Raw genomic sequence first — 26,021 nt, 5'->3', positions numbered from 1 at the left:
CTTCGGGGCAGGGCATGATCCTGGAGTCCCGGGATCGAGTCCCACGTCGGGCTCCCTGCATGGAGCCTGCTTCTCCCTCTGCCTGTGTCTCTACCTCTCTCTCTCTCATGAATAGGTAAATAAAATCTTTTTTAAAAAAATGTATTTAAGCACACACTTGAGGTTTCTTCACCTTGCCGTCTCGGGCTGAGGGAGTGCCCAATGCACGGCTTCCGACGCAAGGAGGGCGCTCTTCCCAGGCTCTGCGCAAACACCCCGGAGCCTGGGCATGCCTGTGGCGTCTGATAAATGTTTAGTATACCTGGAAGGTAACGTCACATATCTCTGCTACCTCTGGTCCCTTCCAATTTTCCATACTGCGATCCGGGGGGCACCACACCCACAATCTCTAAACGGCAATCACCAAGGCAGCTTAAGGGGCAGGAGTTTGCGTGGCTTTTTGTCCTCACTCGTCCTAGAGGCGAAGCACGGCAACCTGAGCAATCTGTCAGAGTAAAGCACATGCTCCAAACCCGTCACAGTGTCGTTTAGTAGATATATTTAAACATACAGTGTGACATTTTAATACTCACTTTTTTTTACAATTAATGCTTATTTAGATATACCAAAATAGTTGCCCATTTCTCTGCTCACATGGATTCTTGCCTCTCACACTTGCATCTGGGTTCAAGTTCCTTCTAGTTGATCCATAAGGTTCTATAGTTCTTTTGGCAAAAAGTCTATTGACGGTAAATATCCTCAGTGTCAGCAGATCCCAAGATGTCTTCTTTCCACTTTTTCTCTTAAGTTATTTGCCCAGGGGATCCCTGGGTGGCTCAGCGGTTTGGCGCCTGCCTTTGGCCCAGGGCGCAATCCTGGAGACCCGGGATCGAGTCCCACGTCGGGCTCCCAGCATGGAGCCTGCTTCTCCCTCCTCCTGTGTCTCTGCCTCTCTCTCTGTGTCTATCATGAATAAATAAATAAATCTTTTAAAAAAATTATTTGCCCAGCACTTGGAAGGTGTTACCTACGCACAGCCTTCTGGCACGTGCTGGTAAGTCTACTGTCAGTTTTTAGGAAGGAAACCTACCCTTGTCTTCAGTCACTGACAGCACTTCCTTTTAGATGATTATTTCACATCTGATCCCAAACCTCTGACAAATCCTCCCCATCCCCAGGCTGGGCCAACGACCTGGGTTTCCAGTTTCCTAGGGATGCAGGAGCAGCCGGCAGAACCATCACTGCCACGGGCCCATCGGCACCTGCAGGCAGGCCAGCTCTCTGACACCTGCCGGTTTCCAGAGATAAGCTGTTCCTGCCCATAAGGCTGACCCTGCACCTGTGCACTCCATGCCATTACCTCACAGGCTACTGTCCAACGCTTCTTGCAAAATCTTCCCTCTCTACTGGGTCACTCCCGTCGGTTCACAACCTCTTATTTTTTTCCATTTAAAAAATAACAACAAGACAAACATAAGACCTCACCTCCGCCCACGCCCAGATTTCCAGACGAGCCCCTCACTTCGACCCCCGCTCATCACTCTGTTCTTATAATAATATTAGCTTTGGTCACAAGTAAGATCATAATTAACTTCAGTGGGATCACACTGGGATCACCTGGGATTGCGGTTCACTACTTCCATATTGATCTATCCCTAATTTGTCAGGTGAGTTATTATCCTGCGTTAAAAGTATGTTCTGGAAGGAACCACGATGTCTTTCAACAGATGAATGGATAAATGAACGGTGATCCATGCAGACAATGGGACATTACTCAGAGCTAAGAAGAAATGACCCTTTCAAACCACAAACAGACACCGAGGAAACTTAAATGCTTATCTCTAAGTGAAAGAAGCTGCTCTGAAAAGCTACTTGCTGTATGATTCTAACTATAGGGCCTTTTGGAAAAGGAAAAACTATGGAGACAATAGAAAGATCCATGGTTGCTGGGGGGCAAGGGGAAAGGAAGGGTGAGGAGGTGAAGCTCTAGGGTTCGCGAGGGCAGTGATTCGATAATGACAGATGCACCTGCCCAAATCCCCAGAAGACACAACCCCAAGAATGAACCCTAATGTAGAAAACTGCGGCCTCTGAGTGATCCTGTGTCAGTGTAGGTCTGTCCACTCCAAGAAGTGGCGTCGGGGGGCACGCGGGAGGTCTTTCCACCTCCCTTTCCAACTTGCTATGAAACTATAACTGCTCTAGAAAAATAGTATTTTTTTAAAGTCAGTCCTGGGTTATTTTGGTTATTGTTGTTTTCATTTAAAGCATAATTACAGGCAAATTCCAGTCTTTCAGATGACTCAGTGATATATCACCCATCTGCAAACGTGGTGAAGGGTGCTGCTACTTTTCCACAGTCTGATTCATTCCTTGGGTCTCCAGCACAAGAAGGAAAACAGAAGCCAAGAAAAACAACACATGAAGGTACAACGGAGTGAAAGCCACTCACCAATTAGATTTTCTATTTTCTGTGTCATGTACTGACACAGTGGATCCAAATTCCCCATCCCGCGACGTCCCGTGGACAACCTAAGTACGGCTTCACATGACCAGTGCCTTGATGAATCCTCATTTGCCCCCAGAGGAGCAAGCACCGGGACGGCCCTCATCTCATCGATGAGAAAACAAAGGCTTACCCAAACTGCAGACAGGACACTAAAAGCTGGCATCTGAGCCCAGAGCCCCCTCCTACCCACCATCTGGTCGGTCCTAAGGACGCATGTTCATAAGGCGACGTCCACTCTCCAACACCTGAGCCCCTTCGGGGTTTTAGGAACTAAACTACCTCAGTTTTACTTGCTTTAATTAATGTCACAAATTCACCTAATGATACAGCATATGTTGCACTCTTTTTTTTTTTTTTAGATTTATTTATTTATTTATTCTTGAGAAACAGAGAGAGAGGCAGAGACCCAGGCAGAGGGAGAAACAGGCTCCCTGTGGGGAGCCCGACGTGAGACTCGATCCCGGGACCCCGGGGTCACGGCCTGAGCCAAAGGCAGACGCTCAAGCACGGAGCCACCAGGCACCCCGAAAGTGAGTAACTTGTAAAACTGTTGTAGATATCCTCTTACCGTTAGAATCTAAGACTCTACTTCCTTGATTTCCTCCTTATAATCAACAGGTTGAAAACTCCAGGAGAGAGCACAAGGCTGTGGCAAGACTGTATGAAACACAATTCTTGTGAATTTTGGTTTTCTCGTGGCCTTATTGTACGAATCCGCTGAAAAAGTAAAAGACTGTATTCACGCCAAGTGCTGTTTCAAATAGAAGCTGCTCAAAAATGTACATGCAACTTTTTTTTTTTTTGCAACTTATTTTCTAAAAATATTTAAATCTTTTCCAAAAACATTTAAATCTTTTCTCAGAAGCATCAAAGATTAAAAGTCACAAAAGCTCAGCTAGCTCAGTATTAGTTATGTACTATAATAAACCGGATTAGGGCCCAAGTCCCCCAACTGTTCGATTTAAACTAGTCCAAAATCCAAGCTCAGGTGTCAGGAGACGCAAGGGAAGGAAAGTCACGTGATGTTACTAGGTGACCTGGCCCGGGTGCATCGCAGCACCCAGCACCCGTCAGAAAGGGAAAAGGAGCCTCGCCCACCAGCCCCAGGTGCCAGCCCCAGGCAGCTGTGCAGGAGCTCCTGAGAGATGCTCATTTGAAAAATGGCTTATGTTCCCCAAATGAATGAGAACATATAATGTTTAGGGAATAGAGGGGAAGGGAGAAGAAATGGGTAGGAACTATCAGAAAGGGAGACAGAACATGAAGACTCCTAACTCTGGGAAACGAACTAGGGGTGGTGGAAGGGGAGGAGGGCGGGGGGTGGGGGTGACTGGGAGGCGGGCACTGAGGGGGGGCACTTGACGGGATGAGCACTGGGTGTTATTCTGTATGTTGGCAAATTGAGCACCAATAAAAAATAAATTTATTATTAAAAAAATGAAAATGGCTTATGGTGTGCTGGCTCCTTTCTGACCTTGAGGCCCCGAGGTGGAGCCCCGGTCAGGCTCTGTGCTCAGGGGGGCGTCGACTTGGAATTCTCTGTCTCCCTCTGCCCCTCCTCCTACTCGTGCTCTCTCTCTCTCTCACTCTGTCAAATAAATAAATCTCAAAAACAAAAAAGGAAGGAAATGGCTTAGAGTATTAGGTACATTTTTAATCGGAAAAAAAAAATGATCATTAAACCAAAAATTCAGCAGGAAGCGTTTCAAGAGCTATAAACTACCTAATACTTTTCATTTGTTCTTCAACAGAATCACTTTTCCTCTTCAAAGACTGTTCTATGCCGCATAAAAACCAACCAAAACACCGATGCTTCAGTACTTGTGTCCCTCCCTCAGCTGCCGTGTGAGCTCAGTCTGTTAAAAATAATCTCACTTACTGCCTCTGGAAAAGAGACATTTTGATACTGGCTTAACCTTTTATAATACATCATCTAGTGCAGACTTTTTCCACCCAAAAGAGCGTTTACACCCCTGCAGTACAGTGTCTTCCATGTTCTATAACCGACCCCTGAGAAAGTGACTGCAGCTCTACAGATAAGACCATTTAGCAAGAAAGCTCATGTTTTAGCTCAAAGAACCCGGTTAGTGAGAATCGGATGCTAACGGGGCATGTGCAGGGCATCAAGCAGCTCGAGGGCACAGGTGCGGGACACGACGGAGGGAGAAGGTGCAGTCCCGGGCTCGGGGGGAGCTAGGGCTTTCCCTAGAGTCAACCCAAGATGAACACGTGCACATTCCTACGGCAGGTGTCGTTCCACGGCGACGCCACATACTTCAGCCTCTGAAAATACAGAACAGGTAACGAACCCGGCGCGCAGGTTACAGACGCGAGCCACTCGACCGAAGTGAGGCCGCGGATGCTCAGGAGCTGCTCTCGGAGAGGATGGGGCGGGCGGCGTCGCTTCTCAAGCGCACACCGTGGGGCGCGGGATGGGACTACTCGGGACCAGCCACGGAGCGGCCCCCGGAGGATTAACGATCCCCCCCCCCGCCCCCCGAGATCACAGTGACTCCTCGCAAATTTAACTGGCCGAATGCTTTTTAACAAATACGGACAACTAGATGCTAACAGTATTTTAATTATTTAAAACACAACTTCAGGTTCTTATTTGTAAGCAGCTCTGTTGGTGGATAATTGACACACAACAAAGGTACAGCTCTTACGCCTCTAACCAAATGTGTTCTGACGACAGCGTGGACACGTTCCCGAGGCGCTGGAACCGGTACCTTGCTGCGAATTTTATTTTGTTGTTTAGATCTTATGGTTAAGCACACTCCACTGACTGAGCCAGCCACGTGCCCCTCACTGTGAATTTTATTTATTTTTTAAAAAGATTTTTATTTATTTATTCATGAGAGACACAGAGAGAGGCAGAGACTGAGGCAGAGGGAGAAGCAGGCTCCATGCAGGGAACCCGATGCGGGACTCGATCCCGGGACTCCAGGACCAGGCCCTGGGCAGAAGGCAGACGCTCCACCGCTGGACCACCCAGGCGTCCCCACTCTGAATTTTAGATAACTGAAGTGTCCTTTCAAGTTTGCAGATTTTGAAGACATTGTCTTATTATTGTAAAAGTTCATTAAACCTTCTAGATACAAGTTCTTTGTCAGGCATTATTTTACAAATATTTTTTCCCCTTTACACCTTGCTTTTTCATTTTTTAAATAGAAACTTTTGGAGGCCACAAATGTGTACAGTCTTGAAGTCCAATTGATCAGAACTTTTTTGTTCGTTTGTTTTAATCTCATGAATAGTGACTTTGTCCTAAGGAGTTGCTATGGCCTGGATGCTTGTTCGATCTACTGTGAGGACGGTAGGAAAGGGCCTGTGGGAGGTGATGAGGTCACGTGGAAGAGGCCCTCTGGGACGGGATTAGTGCCCGGGGAGCCCCACAGCCCCCTCCGCCACGTGCGGACGGCCTCCACCGACCTGCCGGCACCTGCACCTCGGGCTTCCGGCCTCCAGAGCCGTGAGAGACTAAATCTGTGTTTCCTAAGCCACCCATGCCCGTGCTTTGTTGCAGACGCCTGCACGGACGGAGACAGACATCGCTGCCTACCCTAGGCACACAAAGGCCTCCTCTCCTTTGCTCTGTAACTTTTGGTTTTCGGTTTTACGACATTTAGGTCTATGATCTATTTTTTAAAGACCTTGGTATTTGCCGTGAGACAGAGATCAAGGCCATTTCAGCCGTCCCGCAGGAGATCCAGCCAACCCAGCGGCACACGTGGAAAAGACTAATCTTTCTCCACAGAATGACGTTGGCACCTCTGCGGAAAACTCGCTTGGTTATCCATGTGGGTCTATTTCTGGACTCTTTGTTCTGTTCTACTGACTGCTCGTCTATCAATCATATTCTTCTAAAGAGATGAACTGCACATCATTTCCTCCGTCCTGATATGAAGGCTCAGAACCAGGCAACTGCTGCTGCGGATGGATTCCCGACATCCCCCCAACAAGGAATAGGAACAGGTTGAAAAGAATGGCCGAGTGTGTATTTCAGCATTCTTTAAAAATGATCACTAAAAAAATAAAAAATAAAAAAATAAAAAAATAAAAAAAGGTCGCTTACTGGGGCGCCTGAGTGGCTCATCAACTAAGCATCTGACCCTTGGTTTCAGCCCAGGCTGTGATCTTGGGGTGGTGGCGTCGAGCCCCGTGTCGGGCTCCGTGCTTCGTGGGGAGTCTCCGGCAGGTTCTCTCCCTGTCCCTCTGCTCCCCCCATGTGCACATACCTGCGGGGTGCATGCACACTCTCTCTCTCAAATAAATAATAAATCTTTTTAAAGATCACTTATTTTTAAAACAATAAATATAAGCCAAAGTAACACTAAAATGGGTTAAACTAGTTTCCTAAGTGGACAGTTATTCAGTTAACTACTTGAAATGAGTACGGAGGCAAAAAAGCACCGAGGGGGTTAGCTCCTTTTGCAATTCCCCCAAAATGCTTCCCCGGGCGCTCGACTGGCCCTCGCGCCCACCCCTGGTCGGCTCTTCCCGACCAGAACCACCCACCCCCGCCGCCCTGCCCTGGCCAGCCAGCTTGCCCATCACAGTCAAGACGCAAGTTAATTTTTGTTTTATAAATCAGAGTATCTGTCACCTTGCAGTATTACCAATGCTGTTGTAAACTGAACTTAAAGTGGTATTAAAAAAAAAAAACACCTCCTGTTAAACAATTTTTATCTGTTATATATCTTACTATAGATTATGTACAAGTAACATCTAAATAAAATTACACTTTGAACCCTAAAAAAAAAAAATTCAGTCTTTCTTTAGAGAGAAAACAAACCATCTTTTAGATTTTGAAATTCATCTCTATTTCCATGCATCTTTAGTTCCTTCCCAGAAGGAGAGAGAGGAGAGTGGAGGTGCTTCCTACTCAGTGCTGGTTTTCCTACCCACATCCTTAACCTTAGCTTTAGGGTCAAATCAGTTTCTCAGGTGGCAAATCCCTCAAGTTTCTGAAACAAGAAACTGGAATCCCTGAGAATCCTCAACATCATATGTCAGTCTGTATTTTTTCGTGTGTTTATTTATGTTTTAAATAACAAGTGACAGAAATTATATACCCAATGAATGGTTTTTCCAAGTTTGGATCATATTAAAGGTTTCAGAGATTTCCTGTAATACAAGAGCTTTAATAACAAAGGCAAGGTTTGTTGTTGTTATTATCATTAACCAGTATATTGTAATAAGATCATATATTTCAATAACGTAAAAACAATCTATACCTCATAGACATCGAAAACGGAAAACAGTAACTAAAATGAACATAACTCAAATGTGCAACAAAAAATCATTTAAAAATGAAAAGATATATAAAAGTCATCATAATTTATTATTCTTTTTTTTTTTTTAATTTTTAAAGTAGGCTCCACACCCGGCGTGGAGCCCGATGAGGTGCTCAAAGTCACGACCCTGATTGAGCCCCAAGCTGAGACTAAGAATCGGACATTTAGCTGCGTGAGCCACCCTGGCACCCAAAAGTCATCATTGTTTTTTTTTTTTTTTTTTTAATTTTTAAATCTTTATCATCATTGTTTTTTGAGAGGTGAGAGAGAACTCGAGTGGGGCAGGGGCAGAGGGAGAAGGAGACAGAATTGCAAGCAGGCTCCACGCCCAGCTTGGAGCCAGCCTGGAGCTCGACCCTGAGATCAACCTGAGCCGAAACCAAGACTCAGACGCTTCGCTGACTGAGCCACCCAGCACCCCAAACGTCTTTTAAATGAAAAACTGAAAATACACAAAACGGCGACAGTCTTAGTCTCTTTTTCATGACAAATGATTCAGACACAAACTTTTTTCATTTTGCACCAATGGTGTCATCTCCAAGTTGGACATTTGGGTGTATTTCCCTTCATTTAAACTCATGTCCTTTTTTTGCTTTATTAAAATCCAGGATAGTTGACATACGGTGTAATACTAGTTTCGAGTGTCCGGCCCAGTGATTCCACGCTACTCATCACGACAGGTGCACCTCTTCCCGCCCATCCCGCCCACCTCCCCCTCGTGACCATCACTGTGTTCTCTGGAGCTAAGAGTCTATTTCCTGATTTGTCTCTGTTTTGCCCTTTGTTCACTTGCTTTATTTCTTAAATTCCACGGCCATTTCCATTTTTAACAGAGAAATTTTGTCTGCTTGCCCCGATTTTGGTTTTGCCAATAAGGTCAGGATCACTTTGCTAATTCAGAGCAGGATCGGGTCCACTTTCTGCTGGAGCCCACCCCCCCCATCCCCCGCTCCTGGCAGTGGCTCCTCAGGCATTCGCAACACTCGCAGCAGGGACCAGGCTCCGCGACCCGGCCACCACGAGCAAACACAGTCGGGCCGTGTGCGAACCCCCGCAAGGGAACGGGCGTGACGCGCAGCTGCAGGCGGCCGCGACGACCTGGCACTGCCTGGATCGCACAAAGTGCAGTGTGTGCGTGAGCCTGTGACTGACAGAGGACATGCACGCCCCAGTCGGCAGCCACAGGGGAGCCCACTGCTCTCCCGCCCACTCCGCCCAGGGCCTGGGAATCCGCAACCTCTGCCTGGACTCGTAGGCCTTGCTCCCACGGGACAGTTACAATAGGGTCCCCACATCGCTGGCTTCTCCACCATCTGGGGTCTGGAGAAAAGGACAGAGGTTGTGCAGGGAAACACCGCTCTTGCGTCTCTTTGTCGCCGGCCCGTCCCAGCTCACGGGGCCCCTGCCTCTCGCCGTGCCACCTGCCACCACGCCTGGAGCAGCCTCCACGCTGATGCTCCACCCGCTCCCCGGGATTTTACGCTCTCCTGTAACTGTGCCCCAGGTAAACGTGCTTCCTACGTATTCACACCTGCTTTGCTTTCTACTCCTCGACGCGCAGCAGCCGGGCTTCCACGCTCCCCTCCTACAGAGCCCGTCTTGGCCTCGCGTCCCTCCCCCACTCTCTCCTCCTTGACCTCCACGCAGGACCCGACCCCACTCACCCGTCCTGCGGTCCCAAGACGCCTCGGACTCGGTTTTCCAAACAGGGCACCGTCCAGGCACTTCCTGCTGCAGATGGCTCTTTCTGCCTTTTCGTGGGCTGCTTGCTCTGACCTCTTCCTGAAACACAGTCCCCTCAGGTTCTGAGTCCCAGCCCTCATCCCTGAGATCCTGTTCCCGAGCGACATTAGGGAACTCTGACCCAGGACGTCCCGAACCCACGAGCTCCTCTGCAGCTGCAGCCGCAGCCTCTCTGCCTCCCGACAGACAAACTCCTGCTACTGGAGGCCAGCACCTGGAGACGGTGATCACGCTTTCCTGCAGGCCGTGCTCAGGGCTCCTGTGGCCTCTGCAGCCATCAGACCCTTCCAAGGTCCTGGGGTCACCGCACTGCCCCGGCTCCCACGTCTATCCCCGAGTGGGCCACGCTGCACACGTTGTCTTCACTTCCTGAGAAAAAGGTTTTCCATCCTGTTGTCTTCACTTGGCCAATGGCTGGTGTTGGGACTTGCCATGACCCAAGTCCATCCACTGAAGTCCTAACCCCAGTGCCGCAGGATGGAGCCTCATTTGGAAACACGGTCAACAGAGTAATTTCTTGAGATGAACTCAGATGCCCGGTGTCCTGACGTAAAGGGGAAGGGTGAACACACACACACACACACATGCACGTGCACGCGCGGGGAGAACACCCAAGTCAGGATGAAGGCCGAGACGGGGTGACGTGTCCACAAGCCAGAAATGCTAAAGCCGACCAGCAAACCACTAGAAGCTGGGAGAGAGGACGGAAGACATCCTCCTTGGAGACCTTGAAGGGACACCTTGATCCAGGCTTCTATCGCCCTAACCGTCCAGTCCGGGGCACCGCATGTGGCAGCGCTCAGAGACTGACATACCTAGTCGTCACCCAAGTCTTAGCCCACATGTCACCTCCTCCAGGAAATCTTCCCTATTTTCCCCCAAAATGGACTCCTCCCCACCCACCCACCCACTCATATGGTCCCCTAGGACTGCACTTCTCCTTTGTGGCTTTAGCCCTGTTTATCTCTGTGACTGACCAGTGTTTGTCTCCTCCTCCCCCCGGTGACATAGATCTGTCCACGCCCACGGTGAGCACTCCTGGACCTTGAAGCACTGATCCCTGCCTGAAATTAGCTTAATCACCGACGTACATACTTATTTATGGCTCACTTCTTCCTCCACGGAGCGTGACCCCCGCCTGTAGGGCAGCGCCAGGGGCTGGCTGGCGCCTGGTGAACCAGCCCGGCAGCGAACACTAGGAGCAGGACCTGGGACCGCTGCCCGCTCCTGGCTCCATCACAGACAGTGGGGCCCGGAGAAAGCTCATGACACGTGTTGAACACAGGACTGAATGAGCCTATTTAATAAGGCAGGCAGTTCCCAGAATAACAGAAGTGTGGGGACTGCAACCTTCTATATGTTAAAGGACATCTCTTTTAGTAACAATAATTATTGATCAGCTCACCTCTGCTTTCCATCTGATATTTAAGAAGGTTTGCCAACAAAAGGACTCCAGAGGCATAGCTGTCAGCTATGATGGATTTCAAAATGATTTAAATTCATGGACGGAAGACACAAAACTTTGGGATACTTTCTTCAGTAAGGTTTCTGCTCTGAAACAGCAAAATGGAGAAGGACAAGATGTCTTTTTCAAGATTGTCAGTAATGAAAAGTGTCTTCCTTAGACTACTGCTGAGGAAACGCTAGCAACATTAAGAACTTTTTTTAAAGATCGTATTTATATATTTAGAAAGTGAGCAGGGGGAGGTGCAGAGGGAGAGAGAAACAGGGAGCTCGATGGGGGATCCGTCCCGTGACCCTGACATCACGACCTGAGCTGAAACCAAGGGTCAGATGCTTAACCGACTGAGCACCCAGGGCCGCACAACATCGAGAAAGTTTTAAAAATTATTTCCACCCAGTATCCTAAGTTTCTAACAGAAGAAGGATTTTCCTTTTTTCTGTTTCCTATGGCCTTGGCCCACAGCACATACATTTCATGTGGTTGTAATAATATGTGGCTACGACTATGAGAAAAATGGTAAATCAATTCAAAGCCATATTTGGAGAAAATGGTATCACACAAGCCGAGAGATAGTGTCCCAGGTGCTAGTGTTTGCATTGTTGTCTTTAATCAGAAAAATCTCTGGAAAGAGTTCCTTTTGCATAGGCATCTTCAGGAATTGCAGAAAAGCACTTACTGGGGGAAAACAGATCCCCTATCATTAATCAGTTCAGCAGACAAGGGAACTGGACACCAAACAGAACCCCGGCTCTCAAAGGATTAAATAGCAGTTTATTTAATACTAGCTTACTTGGATTTTGACGTTTCTTCTTCCCTCATTCTTAAAGTAAAAATTCTTTTTTGTTGTTGTTGGTTTTTTTTTTTAATAATGAATTTATTTTTTATTTTTTATTTATTTTTTATTTTTTATTTATTTTTTATTGGTGTTCAATTTAAAGTAAAAATTCTTGACCTCAGAAAGGATCCTAACACTCTTTTCCAAAATACACCATAATCAGAAAAACATGACTCAAAGTATAAAATGCATTTTTAACAAGAGTTAGAATCTCAGAGAAAAACAAAGTATTTATCTAAAAGTTCTCAAGGTTAAAAACAAGTAAACAGCTAACTAAACTAACAAATCTCTTAAAAGTCTTTCCGACAACAACGAAAACCGACCAAAACACAGAACACGGCTCAAGATAAGGTTGTCACTAAAATAACATAAAAGGAAAATTTACAATGTTCAGAGTTCTGACAAAGGGTAGTAGCATTGTGTTTAGGAAGATTGGGGATGTCTGTAGGAGAAAATAAGGATTTTTGGGAACACCGTCCGGTTTGCCTGTTGTCTTCAATGGACGGCAACAATAAAGACACCAAAATATCTTCCAAGAGTAGAACTTTTACCTCTTTTCATTAAATAAACTACCACAAAAATTTTTACCTTAAAAAACTCTTTCCTTCTTACGATTGGCTGGTCCAACATATGTAATAGCTTGAAACGTCACCCTGGAGAAGACGGTTTGCTCCACAGGTGTGCATGCTCCGTGGATGCTCCGTGGCATCCACACCCGTGCAGCGGCCAGCCCTGCGTCATGCGGGAGGCTCAGCGCGATGGCCTCTGAGTCTGGGATCAGACTTTACCAGCAGCCTCTCTCTGTGCTGCACACACGTCACTGAGCGGAGCATGGGCAAACCCCACAACAGCCACGCTGTGACCACCTCAGCTAAGTCCGTAAAGTACACCATCTACCTGGAATGGTCCTAAATGAAGCAACTGGTATGAAATGCCAACTTGCTCCTAATTCAGGCAGACCCACTTTGCAAACCCACCCACAACCCACAAATTGGACTCCTCCAAGTTCCATACTCGTATTTCAAAGACCAAGCAGCCAAGGACCCAGGAAGAGTCCCAATCAGATCCCAGCATCAGTGATTCAAACAACCAGATGATAAAGGGTCAGCAGTGACACTTCTCTGCTATCGTGACCCTTGAACCACACTCCCACCTGTTGGCAACGTTAGGGTAAAAGCTCTGTGTCCATTCTCAAAGACATCATTATTTTGGTTTTGTTGTTGTTGTTGTTGTTTTAAAGATTTTATTTATTCATGAGAGACAGAGAGAGAGAGAGAGGCAGAGACATAGGCAGAGGGAGAAGCAGGCTCCATGCAGGGAGCCCGATGTGGGACTCAATCCTGGAGGCTGAAGCCCGTGCTAAACCGCTGAGCCACCCAGGGATCCCCGATAAAAATGCTTTAAAGAGCAATGTGATATTTACCAGCAGTGACTTAGGTCAAGAAACTCTTGTGCCCGAAACTCTAAGTATTTTGACCCAGGAGGGTAAGAGCAATGGGACAAGAAAATACTCTGACAAGTTTCTTTTAATCCCAACTGGTCTCCTGGCTGTGATCGGAGCAGCCACTCAGAAGGATGACAAGTTGCAGAAAAATAAGGCTTGTGATTCAGGTATTCAAACAAGTATTTTAAAAACGTGCCTGTCTTACCAAGCAAGGTTTTAGGCGTGAGAGGGTGACACAAGCCGGCTCTTGGTTCCCAATTTCCCATTAACCTGACATCGGGGAGGAGAAACTTGACGACCCCGTATCTCTGAACCGAACCTGCAGCTTCTGTGATGACTTTTTCCCACTAGAAACCCTTAATTCTACACATCTCAGCGCAGCCTCGGTGCTGACGCAGCGCTGTCCCTCGCTGTCCCTCGCCGTAGCCTGGCCCTCCGGAGAGGCGCGCAAGTCCCCGGCGGGGCACGTCCCGCCCAGCCGCCCGCGAGGCACCCTCTTAACCAGCCCTCTGCCTTTGGGGAAACTCGATTAGCTCTCCAAGCTCTTTAAGTAAACACGGTGCTTCAAATAACCCGTAGCCAAGTTCAGCCGCCCTCTGGCAGAGGGTTTGCTTTCTAGGCTTTTCCAGGTCGCCCATTGGCCCCACGTGGCAAGACCGCCTGAGTCACTGTGCTTCGAAGGAAGCGCCCACAACAGCTCTCGGGCGTCAGGGGACACGCAGCTTCCGGGACGCGCCGCGTCTACACAAGTTCAGCAACTTCACTGCTGCCCCCGCCAGCCGCGCGGTGCTCAGACGCCTTGAGGCCTGGGCAGTCCTCCTGGAGCACGAGCGCAGGCGACCCCACCGCGGAGAGCCACGCGCGTCTTCCTTCACTGTCCCTGTTCTCGGCCTTTGTCAGCGGAGGTCGAGGGGCACACAGTAGGTGCTCAGCAAACGCGTCCCGACCGCACAAGCCCCTGAGCCCGGCAGGCGCTGCCCCTGCCTCTGCAGTCCTGCAGCACCCATGGACCGGGCCCCGGGAGGGGCGGCCTCACACACAGCGGGTGACACCCCAGCTGGGCCTCCTGAGCCGCCCGCGGCAGGGCCCTCCTCCCCTCCACCGTGTCTGCATGAGGGTCACACTGAGTGCGTGAGATGCCATAAAACGCAGTATAGTTACTTCTCTAATACAAATTAGGAATCTTTCCATTGCAGAAAATATTACTGGGTATTTTTTTCAAAGATTTATTTGAGAGTGAGAATGAACGAGCGAGTGAGCGAGCGACCGAGAGAGAGAGAGAGAGAATGGGCAGGAGGGCAGAGGGAGAGGGGACGCCAAGCAGACTCTGCCCTGAGCACGGATCCCGACTCGGCGCCCGATCTCACGGTCTTGAGGTCACAACCTGAGCTGGAATCAGGAGTCAGTTGCTTAACCAACCGAGCCACGCAGGCATCCCATGGATACGTATTATTTTTAAACAAAAGTCAACCAAGGGCCTGTATATTACAACAAAAAACAAGCTTATGAATTTTATATGATATATTCAAGGTCTTGCATTAATAATAATGTAATTTCACCGTTCATTTGTCTTTCTACATAATGTTCACTAACAAGAGGTGAGAACAGATATGAATAATTTATAAGAGAAAAACTCAAAACTGAGTAAATTCTATCCATTTAGTGTATTTTTCAGAACTTGGAAGAGACCGCCTTTACTGGACACAGCAGGAAGTCAGAGGACCACAGAGCTTGACTTGGGGCTCAAACGGATGCAGCCGGGGAGGCTGAAACAGGGGAGAGGGGTCCCCTCTGCAGGAGACCTCAGGGAGCCTCGGCGACCCCTCCCTAGCCGAGGAACCAAGATGCTCCCAGGGCACCCGTGAGGTCAGAACTACGTGACGTCACCACATATCCCTCTGTCCCCCTCACCCACGAGTGTCCCACAGACAGTGGAAAAGCAGACGGAAGAACCAGGTGTCCTCTACCTGTAAATAGCATAAAACAATGCCACTATTCTCAGTCTTTACGTGGAGAAATATAGCTATTTTTCACGAAATACTTATGTTAACATGCGATTGTTTTACTTTTTAATGAATTAATGAATATCTTAAAATTCTGTTTTAATTCCTTCTATGGTAAAGACCAACAGCTGTAACTCACATAAACGGGGTCCCCAACCAGTGGGAAGAGTGTACAGGGCTCTCCAGAGCAGGAGGCCTGAGAATTAGGGGGCCCCGAGCGGCTGGTGCTGCTACACTGCCAGGGTGGCTAATCCGTCTATACCTACTGTCACATGCCTGTAATAATTATTTTGTTTTGAAGGTCCTGGAACCCTCATTAATTGGGACTAAGACAATTCCGTTTAGTTCGTGGAATACACTAATTGGCCACTTAAATTCCCTTAAGGTCCCTGACCCTGTGTTTTGGGGAGGAAAGGATGTGCTGTTGCCACAGACATTTAGCTCCAAGTGAACGGCCCCAAGTCCACCTGAGCTACATCAAGTGATCACAAAGAGTTTCTCAGTGTCAGATCTCCTGGAAACACCCTAAGGAGATCTTCTGTTAGTCTAACTGGCAAACCATTCACATCTAACCTCAATATTTTTTTCAAAAGAAAGTCATTTTCCTAAAAAAAAAAAAAAAAAAAAAAAGAAAAAAAAAGTCATTTTTTTCTCTGCAGTAAAATCAAAACTTTTTTATATTCCACTCCTTGTACACCTGAGCACATAACCCCCGATTTAGAATATGAATTACAGAAATGTACTTTTATACCAAAAAATAAGTTAAATTCAAAAACATAGAGATTAGAAATTTTAGCAGGACAATGTAAGCAATACAATGTGTTGCTTTATTTATTGATGGCTGAAAATCTATTCCAAGAAAACATTTTTATTTATTATTTATATATTAATATAGTGAGAACAGTGTTTTTATACCTGTGTGTATGTATATACATACACATATTTTTTCTTTTCTTTTCTTTTTAAACCTCTGGTCCTGCAGCACCTCAGTGGCTCTATCCCTTAAGCATGTGACTCTCGGTCTCACCACAGGTCTTGATCTCAGGGTTGTGAGTTCAAGCCCTGCCTTGGGCTCCATGCTGGGAATGGAGCCTACTAAAAAAACAAAACAAAACACCACTCTGGTCCTAATTTCAGTTTATTTAGGTACTTAGCTTTAGTAGCTGTCACAATCGGGAAGAAAAATCTTAAAGATAATATGGAGATCCAAATGTGAGAAGCACATCTTCAGCTGGAATACCAAATCAGGGCACTTGTTTTTCAATTCTACCAATTAGTTGTTAGAGGTTTCTCTTCACGCACTGTTAATTTAAAATGTTGATCTGCTACAAGTTGAGACTTCAATAGCTAATAACCTCAAGGTACAATTTGCTAAGATTGAAATCAATGACTAATAATAATAGGCACATCTCTAATAAGTTGAAGAGCAAGGATCCAAAGCCAGAAAATATGATTTCCAAGTCATGCAATAACCCTTGATGCTCAAAGTGTGACCCACAACCAGTTGCATCTGCCAGCAGCTGGTCATAAATATGGAGTCCCAGGCTCCGGTCCAGATCTACTGATTTTACTTTTTAACTAAATCCCTGGATGACTTCTGTGCATACTAAAATTGAGAGGCACTGCTCTAGAACATTTGCATATATATTTTTAAAAACCACCTGAATGCCTAGTATCCAAGAACTCTGAACACCTGACTATAAGTGCTCACGAGACAGTTCAATTTCACTCAAACAGTCTGACATCTAGACATCCTTAGGAACCTGAAATCACTTCTATTTGAGAGAGTCAGAGAACATAATGATCTACATCTCTAGATTATAGTTTTGTGTTTTTTTGTTTTTTTTTTTTTACCACGAGAGCTCACCAGAGATACATACATCGTCTGCACCCGTTAGGCTTTCTAGGGTGAAGCTTCCATAAAGTCATGATTCGCTATTATCTTAGTCTCCTATATTGCACATCAACGTAAGAAATGGCCATTATATATTCTGCAAAACTGCCAACAGCGCCCCTAAAATGTGAACCACTCAAAGGCATGAACCATGTCTTCGTTATTTTGTCTCATTAGCGAATAGTACACGGCACATGGTAGCAATGCAATTTATCAATTAAGTAGATACATGAAAGAATGAACACATCTCTCAGCTGGTCTCCAATCTCGTGCATTTTGGTAAATACCGCACAAGTATTTTCATACCCTCACCACAACCCCTGGAAATACAGGCTCAGCGAGAGAAAGTGACCTATGGGACATCACATACCTGATTAGACATGGGATTTAAGTTCAGGTCTGACTTCAAAGCCCATGAGCTACACCACTGGTTCTGAAAAAGGTAAAATCAGAACCACCTGGGGCACTCATACAAACAGATCCCCACTTTCTGAGCACATCCTTCTGCACTGCTCTGACTTTTAGAACACACGCTCAGTCCATCGGCGACCCTAACTGGGTTACGAGCCCTACCAGCCGCCCTGAAGGGCTGGAGGAAAGAACTGCCCTAATGCATCAGTAGCACTGTTGCACCGAACACCGTAGGACTAAAGAAGTAACTACGCAGATGCTATGTGCTAGTGAGTGAAGCACCTGCTGTCTGTCCAAGGGCCACCTGGTTCCGGGCTGGGAGCTGTCCTGTGCCTCCCGGGAAGCGAGATGCCATCAGCACACCCGCCTGCGCCGGGGCCACTGACCGTCTCTGCAGACGTTGCCAGGTGGCCCCTGGGACACAAAACGGGCTGCGGCTGGAGTCACGGCTTTCTGTGTGCAGGATCTGAACAGACAAGCAAATATATCACAGATACTGGGAGCCGAGCCTCTCACTGCTGGAGGAAGGAGCTACAGGTGAGAAAGGGAGGAGCGTTAGAAGGAACTCTGCCCGACGCGGCACGAGCGAGCGGTAGGAACACTGCGTTTCTAGACACAGATATTCAAACAGATGTCGGAGCGTAGCTGTGCATCCGGCTGCCGCCCAAAGGCCTACGAGCAAGGACACGCAAGCCGCAGGGAGGGGCCCAGAGCCCGAACCTTGGTCTCTAAGCTCCGTTCTCCAATAGGAAACCCTAGGAGTTCTAGAGCCCTTGCAGGAAAAGTATATGGCAACTGGGATATCTTGTGATGTCTCGACGTATAGAGGTGCTAAAAAAAGGTGGAAGGAAGACAAAAGCTGATTCAGAGGAGCTCACAGCGCCAAGGCTACAACAATCTGAGCGGGAAAACAAATTACCAATGGTGTCGGGTGAGAACCCACAGAGTAAAATAAACACTCATGAGGCTGGACGGACACAAACACGGATGCTAGGAAAAAGGGACGATTCTTTTTACAGTTACTCTCCAATTATTGAACATGGAAGGAACGGCAGAGATAAGAAATTAAGCAAATATCACAGTAATAATTATTGCAGGCAAGAGTCTGGGTTTGGTGGGAATCAGGGTATTTGTGAAATCATCAAACCACAGGTGCCCTTGACTGAAAGAATTATGACTGTTGTATCGGCCTCGTGGTATTTTTTTTGAGAAATGGGATATTTGCAAAGTATCTCCTTACAAGATACTTAATTACAAAGGAAAAAATAGTAACTTTACAGAGAAAAAAAAAAAAAAAAAAACCCTGGGCAGACACGTTACCTAAGCAATCAAAGTGTCACCAGTCATCAGACTCTGACTTCACACACTCCCTGATGTGATGTCCTGACAAGTGCAGGCTTCTCGTTTGGGGTATTTCTGCCCCAAATGCAGAACCTCAATCTAATCATGAGAAAACATCAGATAGACCCAAATTGAGAGATGTTTATATATATGCAAATATATATATATATATATAAAGTGCTCTTCAAAATCGCCAAGGACATGGAAGATAAACACTGAAGAGCTATCATCACACACAGACCCTGGGAAAACACGGCAATTCAGTGCAATGAGGGGTCCTAGATCAGATTCTGGGCCACAAGAAGGATATAAATAGGAAAACTAGCAGAATTTAAATAAGGCTTATAGATCAGTTAGTCATATTATGCCAATGCTCATTCCCTTGTGTCAATAACTGTGCTATAGTTACGTGGGATAACAGGAAGAAATGCTGGGTGAAGGGTCAAGGGGAACTCTAAGCTTTTTTTTTTTTTAACATTTTATTTATTCTAGAGCGTGTATGTGAGGACAGTGAGGGGGCAGAGGGAGAGTCTCCAGCAGACTGCCCCCTGAGCACAGAGCCTGACGCTGGGACCCATCCCTGGACCCTGAGAGCAGGACCTGAGCCATCCATGCACCCCTCCAAGTTTCTTGAGGGTTTAAAATTATTTCAGAATAAAAACTTGGAAAAAAGGCGCACATGAATGAACCAGAGTTCATTTATATTTTTAAACAGCTCAAGGAATTCTGATGCAGGTACCTGGGAGGAGTTTGGAAGCCCCAACCAGCAACCAGGATCTAGAGAAAAGAATGCGAGAGGAAACATTAAGGACGCCGAAGGACAGGCACTTTCCCGGGCATCTCGTGCGCAGGACTTGGCAGCGGCGCGGTTGCTGCCCCGAACCTCTCACCTTACAGGGCGTGACTGGCCTCGCCGCTGTGCACGTGCGTTTTGCATTTGTCTACTTATAAGCAAAGTCAGCACAGCGTCCAGGTTCGCTGCATGAGCACAGAACTGCGTCCCACACAGCCCGTGTCCAGAGCCCTGGCCGGTGTCCGGGATGCTCGTGCAAGCACACGCACAAGTTCAGATGTAGGATGAACAGACCTGTGCGCCTGGGGCCGTGTGACTGTGTCGTGTGACTGCTGCACAGTCCGTCTCTGAGCACCAAATGTGTGCCCTTTATTTTGGAAAATGTGTAAAGTGGAAAAATAAGGTTTCTACGCAGCACTTGGAGCATGTGTACTTCCTGGGTTTCTGGGGCACTGTGTTTAAGTCCTTTAAATTACTTTCCAAAGATAAATGTTTACGCTTGGAATTACTGAGCCAGAGGGTGTGGACTTCCTTGCGGTGCTTTAACTGCACCCCAAACCGCCCTCTGCACCCTTCAACCCAACAAGTACTGGGCCTCCTCATTTTTAAAAAACAAAAAATGTAGGTTGAAAATACATGAATTTATCCTCCTGCCTTATTTTAACTGGTATTTCTTTAGTTAATGGTACTATCTCGCAGGTCCTTTGCTGCAAGGACACACACATCTTCCCTAAAAGCTGCTCCAGCCGTAATCTGGCCTCTCGCAGTACAATCCTTACACATGACAGACTTCAACGTTCTTTCTGGAAAATTCCTTTGAAAAATTAATCTTGGGGATCCCCGGGTGGCTCAGCGGTTTGGCGCCTGTCTTCGGTCCAGGGCGCGATCCTGGAGTCCCGGGATCGAGTCCCACGTTGGGCTCCCTGCATGGAGCCTGCTTCTCCCTCTTCCTGTGTCTCTGCCTCTCTCTCTCTCTGTCTATCATGAATAAATAAATAAATAAATCTTTAAAACAAAAAAGAAAATTAATCTTTTTTATCTTCTCTGATAGGACTCTTAATTTCTCTACTCAAGAATTTCCAAATATCTATACCGATACCCTACGCTGATATTTAACATCCCGTCGATCGTTGCCCTCACCGTTATTTCTGGTGGGTTTGGCCTGTCAGAGGGACACAAGGAATGTATGTAATCCCACCATAAAATGTTGTCTTTGTTCTGACAAATTCCATGGAAAAGCAAGTCAGACAAATGGGAAATGCCCTAAAAGTGGAACACATAGGAGGTTTTAAAACTAGAACAAAGGAAACATACAGAGACTATTTCTCTCCATTCACTAAGTTACAAAGAGAAAAATCTGGCCCCGTTGCATTAACCTGCACATTTGCAAGATTTCTCCTGCCCCGTCTGGAAAAAGACACTTTTAAATGTAATACAGATGAGACAAGATCCCACCAGACTTGAATCCCTTCTGCCACTGTACTGGAGTTCCTCCAAATATTGCCACCCTATACTGGCAAGAGCAAATGCTCCTTTCTGGTGCAGGAGATTGGAATGGCCCTCCAGGAGTAAGGAAAAATTCACATGCTGGCAAGGAGGAATTGAAGTTAGAAGCCAAATCTTCAAAGATGAAAAAAAAAAATCACTGAAAAATAACATGATTGTATTTATTTGCAAAGTACATTTTATCTTAAATGATTTCCAATGTACAAATATCTTATTCTTGATTATCTCCCGACATGAACATGTGGTAGAGACCATATGGAAAAATTAAGAAAAGCTCAAAGCACTCCATGTTAGTCTCAGAAGAAAGTCAGACGATCCCTTTTACGCTCATGTAGTGTTTCCTTTAAAGATGTGTCAAGGCTCTAATTCTAGGGGCACCCGGGCGGCTCAGCGGTGGAGCGTCTGCCTTCGGCTCAGGGCGTGACCCCAGGTCCTGGGATCGAGTCCCCCATCGGGCTCCCTGCATGGAGCCTGCTTCTCCCTCTGCCTGTGTCTCTGCCTCTCTCTGTGTGTGTGTGTATCTCATGAATAAATAAATAAAAATCTTAAAAAAAAAAGAATTTGGTCTTCTGATCAATTTGTATTTTTACGAATTTATATTTCATGGATATCAATCTCATCATTTTTGATGAAATTACAATATTACCAGTTTGCTTTCTGTCTTCTTCTCTTGTTGATGTTTTATGCCCTAAAAACAATGACCTTATGTTGAAAAATATTCTTAATGATCTGCAGGGGAAAATTCAGACAATTCTATTTACAGAAATTTAAAATGTTATTATATACGGATATTCCTTATATAATTTCCGAAATTGGTTTAGCAGTCATTCAAGTCATCATATGGTATCACATGAGGTCACCTAATACAGGATGCATTTCACTCAGTTCCTCATTATAACCTCAGCAGCACAGCAACTCTCACTTCTCAACAACCAGTACCACACATGCTCGTGCATGGCCCATGTGCATGAAATGTGCTTGTCTGTGGCAAAAGTACTTGACACATTTTACATGGCAAAGGAAATGAGAAGTAAGGTGTTATCACTGAGGTCCTAAACAACTAAGCCAGGTGTCTTACTGCCAGAGAATGAACTATCATTTAAGATATTAAAAATTCTGCTTTTAAAACAAATGTTACACTAACAAGCATAACTATAAAACTAATGGTCTGCAAACGTCCATCCCTGAGTGAGCCAATTTCAGTTAGAGGTGTAACGTTCGGGGCCCTCATCTATTACAGGGCAAAGCTTTTGCTCAGGAGAGAAGAAAAAACAAAACACCAAGATGCCAAATCAAGATACATTAATTAAAATGCTGCTTTTATTTATACCCCAAAAAGCTAGTATTTACACTTTGTTTCCTTACATATAAAATCTCAATTGCTGGTTAATTCTAAACGACAGAAATCAGCTTTTCTGAAATTAATTTTTTAAGGTACAGAAGCTCCCTTAAAGATCTTTTAAAGAATTAGGGGCACCTGGGTGGCTCAGTCCGTGAAGCGCCTGCCTTTGGCTCAGGTCATGATCTCAGGTCCTGGGATGGAGCCCCGCATTGGGTGCCCTGTTCTGCGGGGAACCTGCTTCTCCCTCTCCCTCAGCACCTCCCCCCTCCACTAGTCCTCTCTCTTACTCTGTCTCTAAAATAAAGGAAAAGAAGGGAAATGAGTGGGAAAAATTCGAGAGGGAGACAAACCCTGAGAGACTCCTAACTCTGGGAAACACAAAGGGTTGCGGAGGGGAAGGAGGGTGGGGAGATGGAGTGACTGGGTGACAGGCAGTGAGGCGGGCACGTGATGTGCCGGGTGGCACATAGGTGTTATACTATATGTTGGCAAATTGAATTTAAATTAAAAAATGTAAAAAATAAAAAAAATGCAAAAAATAAAATAAAATCTTAAAAAAATAAAATCAAAATACCTTTTTAAAAACTGAAAAGAACACTTTAAGGTTTTGCTTTCAAAAGTAAGTAAACTTATGAAAAGTGTAACATTGTATTACTACATGACTTTAGGGTTTATGGAAATGCTTTGCCATGAAGTGGTGCAGGTGCTCCTTACGAGCCCCACATCTCCCCACCTAGGGCATCTGTGCTTGAATATCCTGTGACTTGGGGTAAAGCTACCCAGAGAGCAGAGCTCCTCCCCTGAAGACCTTCCCTTATGAACCCACAGGTCTGAAAGCTTAACCAAAGCCCCAGAGCCCCTTGGGCCAACCAAAGCATCAAATGTAAGGACTCCTGGTTAGACATGAATCAAAAGCATCAACCAAAAAATGTCAAGTTAAAAAATAAATGAATAAAGGCAAACTAACGTACTGAACTAAGTTCTGTTCAGAACAAAATGCTACTCTGACTTGCACGTCGAGAGGAAAGCCTGCCGACGCCCCCACGGACGGGGTGTGGCGTAACCTCTCCAGGGGAAACACAGTCATAGGTATTGATATTTTAGTACAGCTTCCAAAATACCCTCTAAGCCAGAAATCCCGCAGCCACAATTGACTCCACGACTAAAGCTCCTAATACAAACAAGCCTATTTGCAGCACATTCTCTGTTTATCGAAGGAAGAGCAAGACTAGGGAACGGGAACCAGCTGGATAAAGGTCGGTTCCTATAGCAGAATTTTATGTCCACTGTTTACTTAAAATGCTTCTCTTTGCGCTCCTCTAGTTTTCTAGGCTGCCGTGAAGTCCTTGGTCCTTCCTTTACCTGCCAGTGTCGGAAGGAGCGGATTCTCAGCGTCCTCTAAATGTGATCGTGAGGAAGGAGACCTGCTTCCGGGGGAAGCAGGGTCTGCAGCCTCCTCTCGGCGGCCCCTGGGGGAGATCGTGGGAGGGAGAGGCAGCACCCCAGAAGACGCATCCACCCACCACCCACCCACCCAGGACACAGCACAGGGTGCTCGGGGCATTGAACCTTCGGCAGCTGTTCAAGCCACGAATGCAGGGAAAACGCGCTGAACGTTCCCTGTTCCTGGGTGGGGGGAGCAGGAAGGGGCGTCGCTGTCACCTGCTAACACTGCTCCTGCCCAGGGAAGCCGCGTGCAAGACCTTAAGTTCCCTGGAATTCACTATTTGAGGCTTTAGCTTTGTGTTTGCCTAACAGTGTAAACAGGAATGCGCGGAGCAAAGCCTCTATCACAGTGAAAGGCGTGACCTCAGGGTGAACAGCTACTGGCAGAAAAGGCTCACAGAGGACCAAAGTCCTGTTCCAATCGCACAGATGTTTAAAAAATGACTCACCCGTGTGTGTGGATGCAGCTTCCACCTCTCGACTCTCGTCTTCTTTTAAAAAGTCATCTAAACTCTGATTATTCGGATGACTCCAGGCCCTTCAGCAGATCAATCTGTAAGATGTCCCAACAGTGTCCCATTGTTTACAGCTGTTTCTGAACCATCCTTCGAGAATGTCTTTGGTTCACCCTGATTTTAAGGGACTCTGGTCTACCAGACAGTGTCTTTGGCTGCTCCCTCATTGCCTCATTGACCCAGCAGGGCCTTCAGGGCTGCACACGTGGCTCGTAGCTTTGCATCTTCGTCTTCAGCGCCATCTAGCTCCCCCTGCACCCCACTTTTCTTTATAATTGTTCCATCTTGCATAATTGATTTTGTTCTTCTGCAGCATAAGTCAACTAGCCCTTCGGTTATGGGCTTGTACGTCAGCTGCTGTGGCTCCTGCAGGCCGCGCCGGCTCCTGGCAAAGAACCCCCGTCAATGGGAGGTGCTGCATCAGGTCTTGGCTACACTCTCATGGTCTTTTAAAGCTAATTTTGTGCTCCTCTAAAGAAAAAATAAAAGCCTGCTACAAGATCAACTGATTATACCACAGAGACCTTAGCCAAGAAAAGCGTTAGTATTTTTTCTCCATCCCAAATACAGTCAAATTGTTACCAATATTTTTCCTCAAGTTTTAAGATTGACTACTTTTTAAGCTTTATGTGAATAATGGCTTTGTTAGTGCTATTTGAAACCTATGACTAACAAAGTTCCAGTAAATATTTACATCCAAAAATATTTTTCTTTTATTAGTACCTGTAAGTTAAAACAAACAAACAGGGGCGCCCGGGTGGCTCAGGTGGTAAAGCGTCTGCCCTCTGCTCAGGTCATGATCTCGGGGTCCTGGGATCGAGCCCCACGTTGGGCTCCCTGCTCTGCGGGGAGTCTGCTTCTCCCTCTCCCTCTGCTTGAACTTGCTCTCTCTCTCGCTCTCTCCAGAAAATAAATTCTTTAAAAAAATAAATAATAAAAAAATAAGCAAAACAAACACCACCACCTTGGGGCATGAGGCACCCCCTCTGTTGGAAAATTACAAGGGTACCTGCACATATTTGGAGTTATTGAAGGCTCAGAGCCTTAGAAGTCAAAAAAATTTGCAAAATGGAAAGAGTTTATGTCGTTCTCTTATTAAATAAAAAAATGTAACTACACTAAGTAATTCATTTCTTGACAAAAGGAAGGTCTGGTCTTTATTAATTTATGGGCATGAGAATTGATTAGCCTTGGTTTCACATGAAAACAACATTCAGGGCAGCCCGGGTGGCTCAGCGGTTCAGCGCCTGCCTTTGGCCCAGGGCCAGACCCTGGAGACTCGGGATCGAGTCCCGCATCGGGCTCCCTGCGTGGAGCCTGCTTCTCCCTCTGCCTGTGTCTCTGCCTCTCTGTCTCTCTCTGTGTCTCTCATGAATAAATAAGTAAAATCTTTAAAAAAAAGAAAATTCATCTTTCATTGGTAAATATACTAATTTAATCAGTTTACTGCTAAATGTAAAAGATTATGAAGTGAAGTATGCGGAAATGTTTAAAATTA

General features: G+C 46.3%; 1 protein-coding gene across 7 annotated transcripts in view; it reads right to left on the bottom strand.

Annotated features, from left to right (window-relative positions):
* Positions 1 to 26,021, bottom strand: part of DISP1 (dispatched RND transporter family member 1) — a 153,337-nt gene that overhangs the window by 58,457 nt on the left and 68,859 nt on the right. The window contains exon 3 of one of the 7 annotated variants that reach the window (XM_077886566.1): positions 24,458 to 24,561. The exons of 5 other annotated variants lie outside the window; for them this stretch is intronic. Coding sequence is in view for 1 of the 2 variants with exons in the window: in XM_077886569.1 (XP_077742695.1) it covers positions 9,450 to 9,567 (118 nt within the window). In the remaining variant the exon portion in view is untranslated. Of the gene's footprint in view, positions 1 to 9,449; positions 9,568 to 24,457; positions 24,562 to 26,021 lie in introns of all 7 variants that reach the window. One more of the 7 variants, XM_077886569.1, reaches the window with a different exon arrangement.

Source organism: Canis aureus, chromosome 38 (assembly GCF_053574225.1).
Source record: "Canis aureus isolate CA01 chromosome 38, VMU_Caureus_v.1.0, whole genome shotgun sequence".
NCBI lineage: Eukaryota > Metazoa > Chordata > Mammalia > Carnivora > Canidae > Canis > Canis aureus.
The sequence above is the reverse complement of the archived record's forward strand: the minus strand, read 5'-3'. Positions and strand labels throughout refer to the sequence as shown.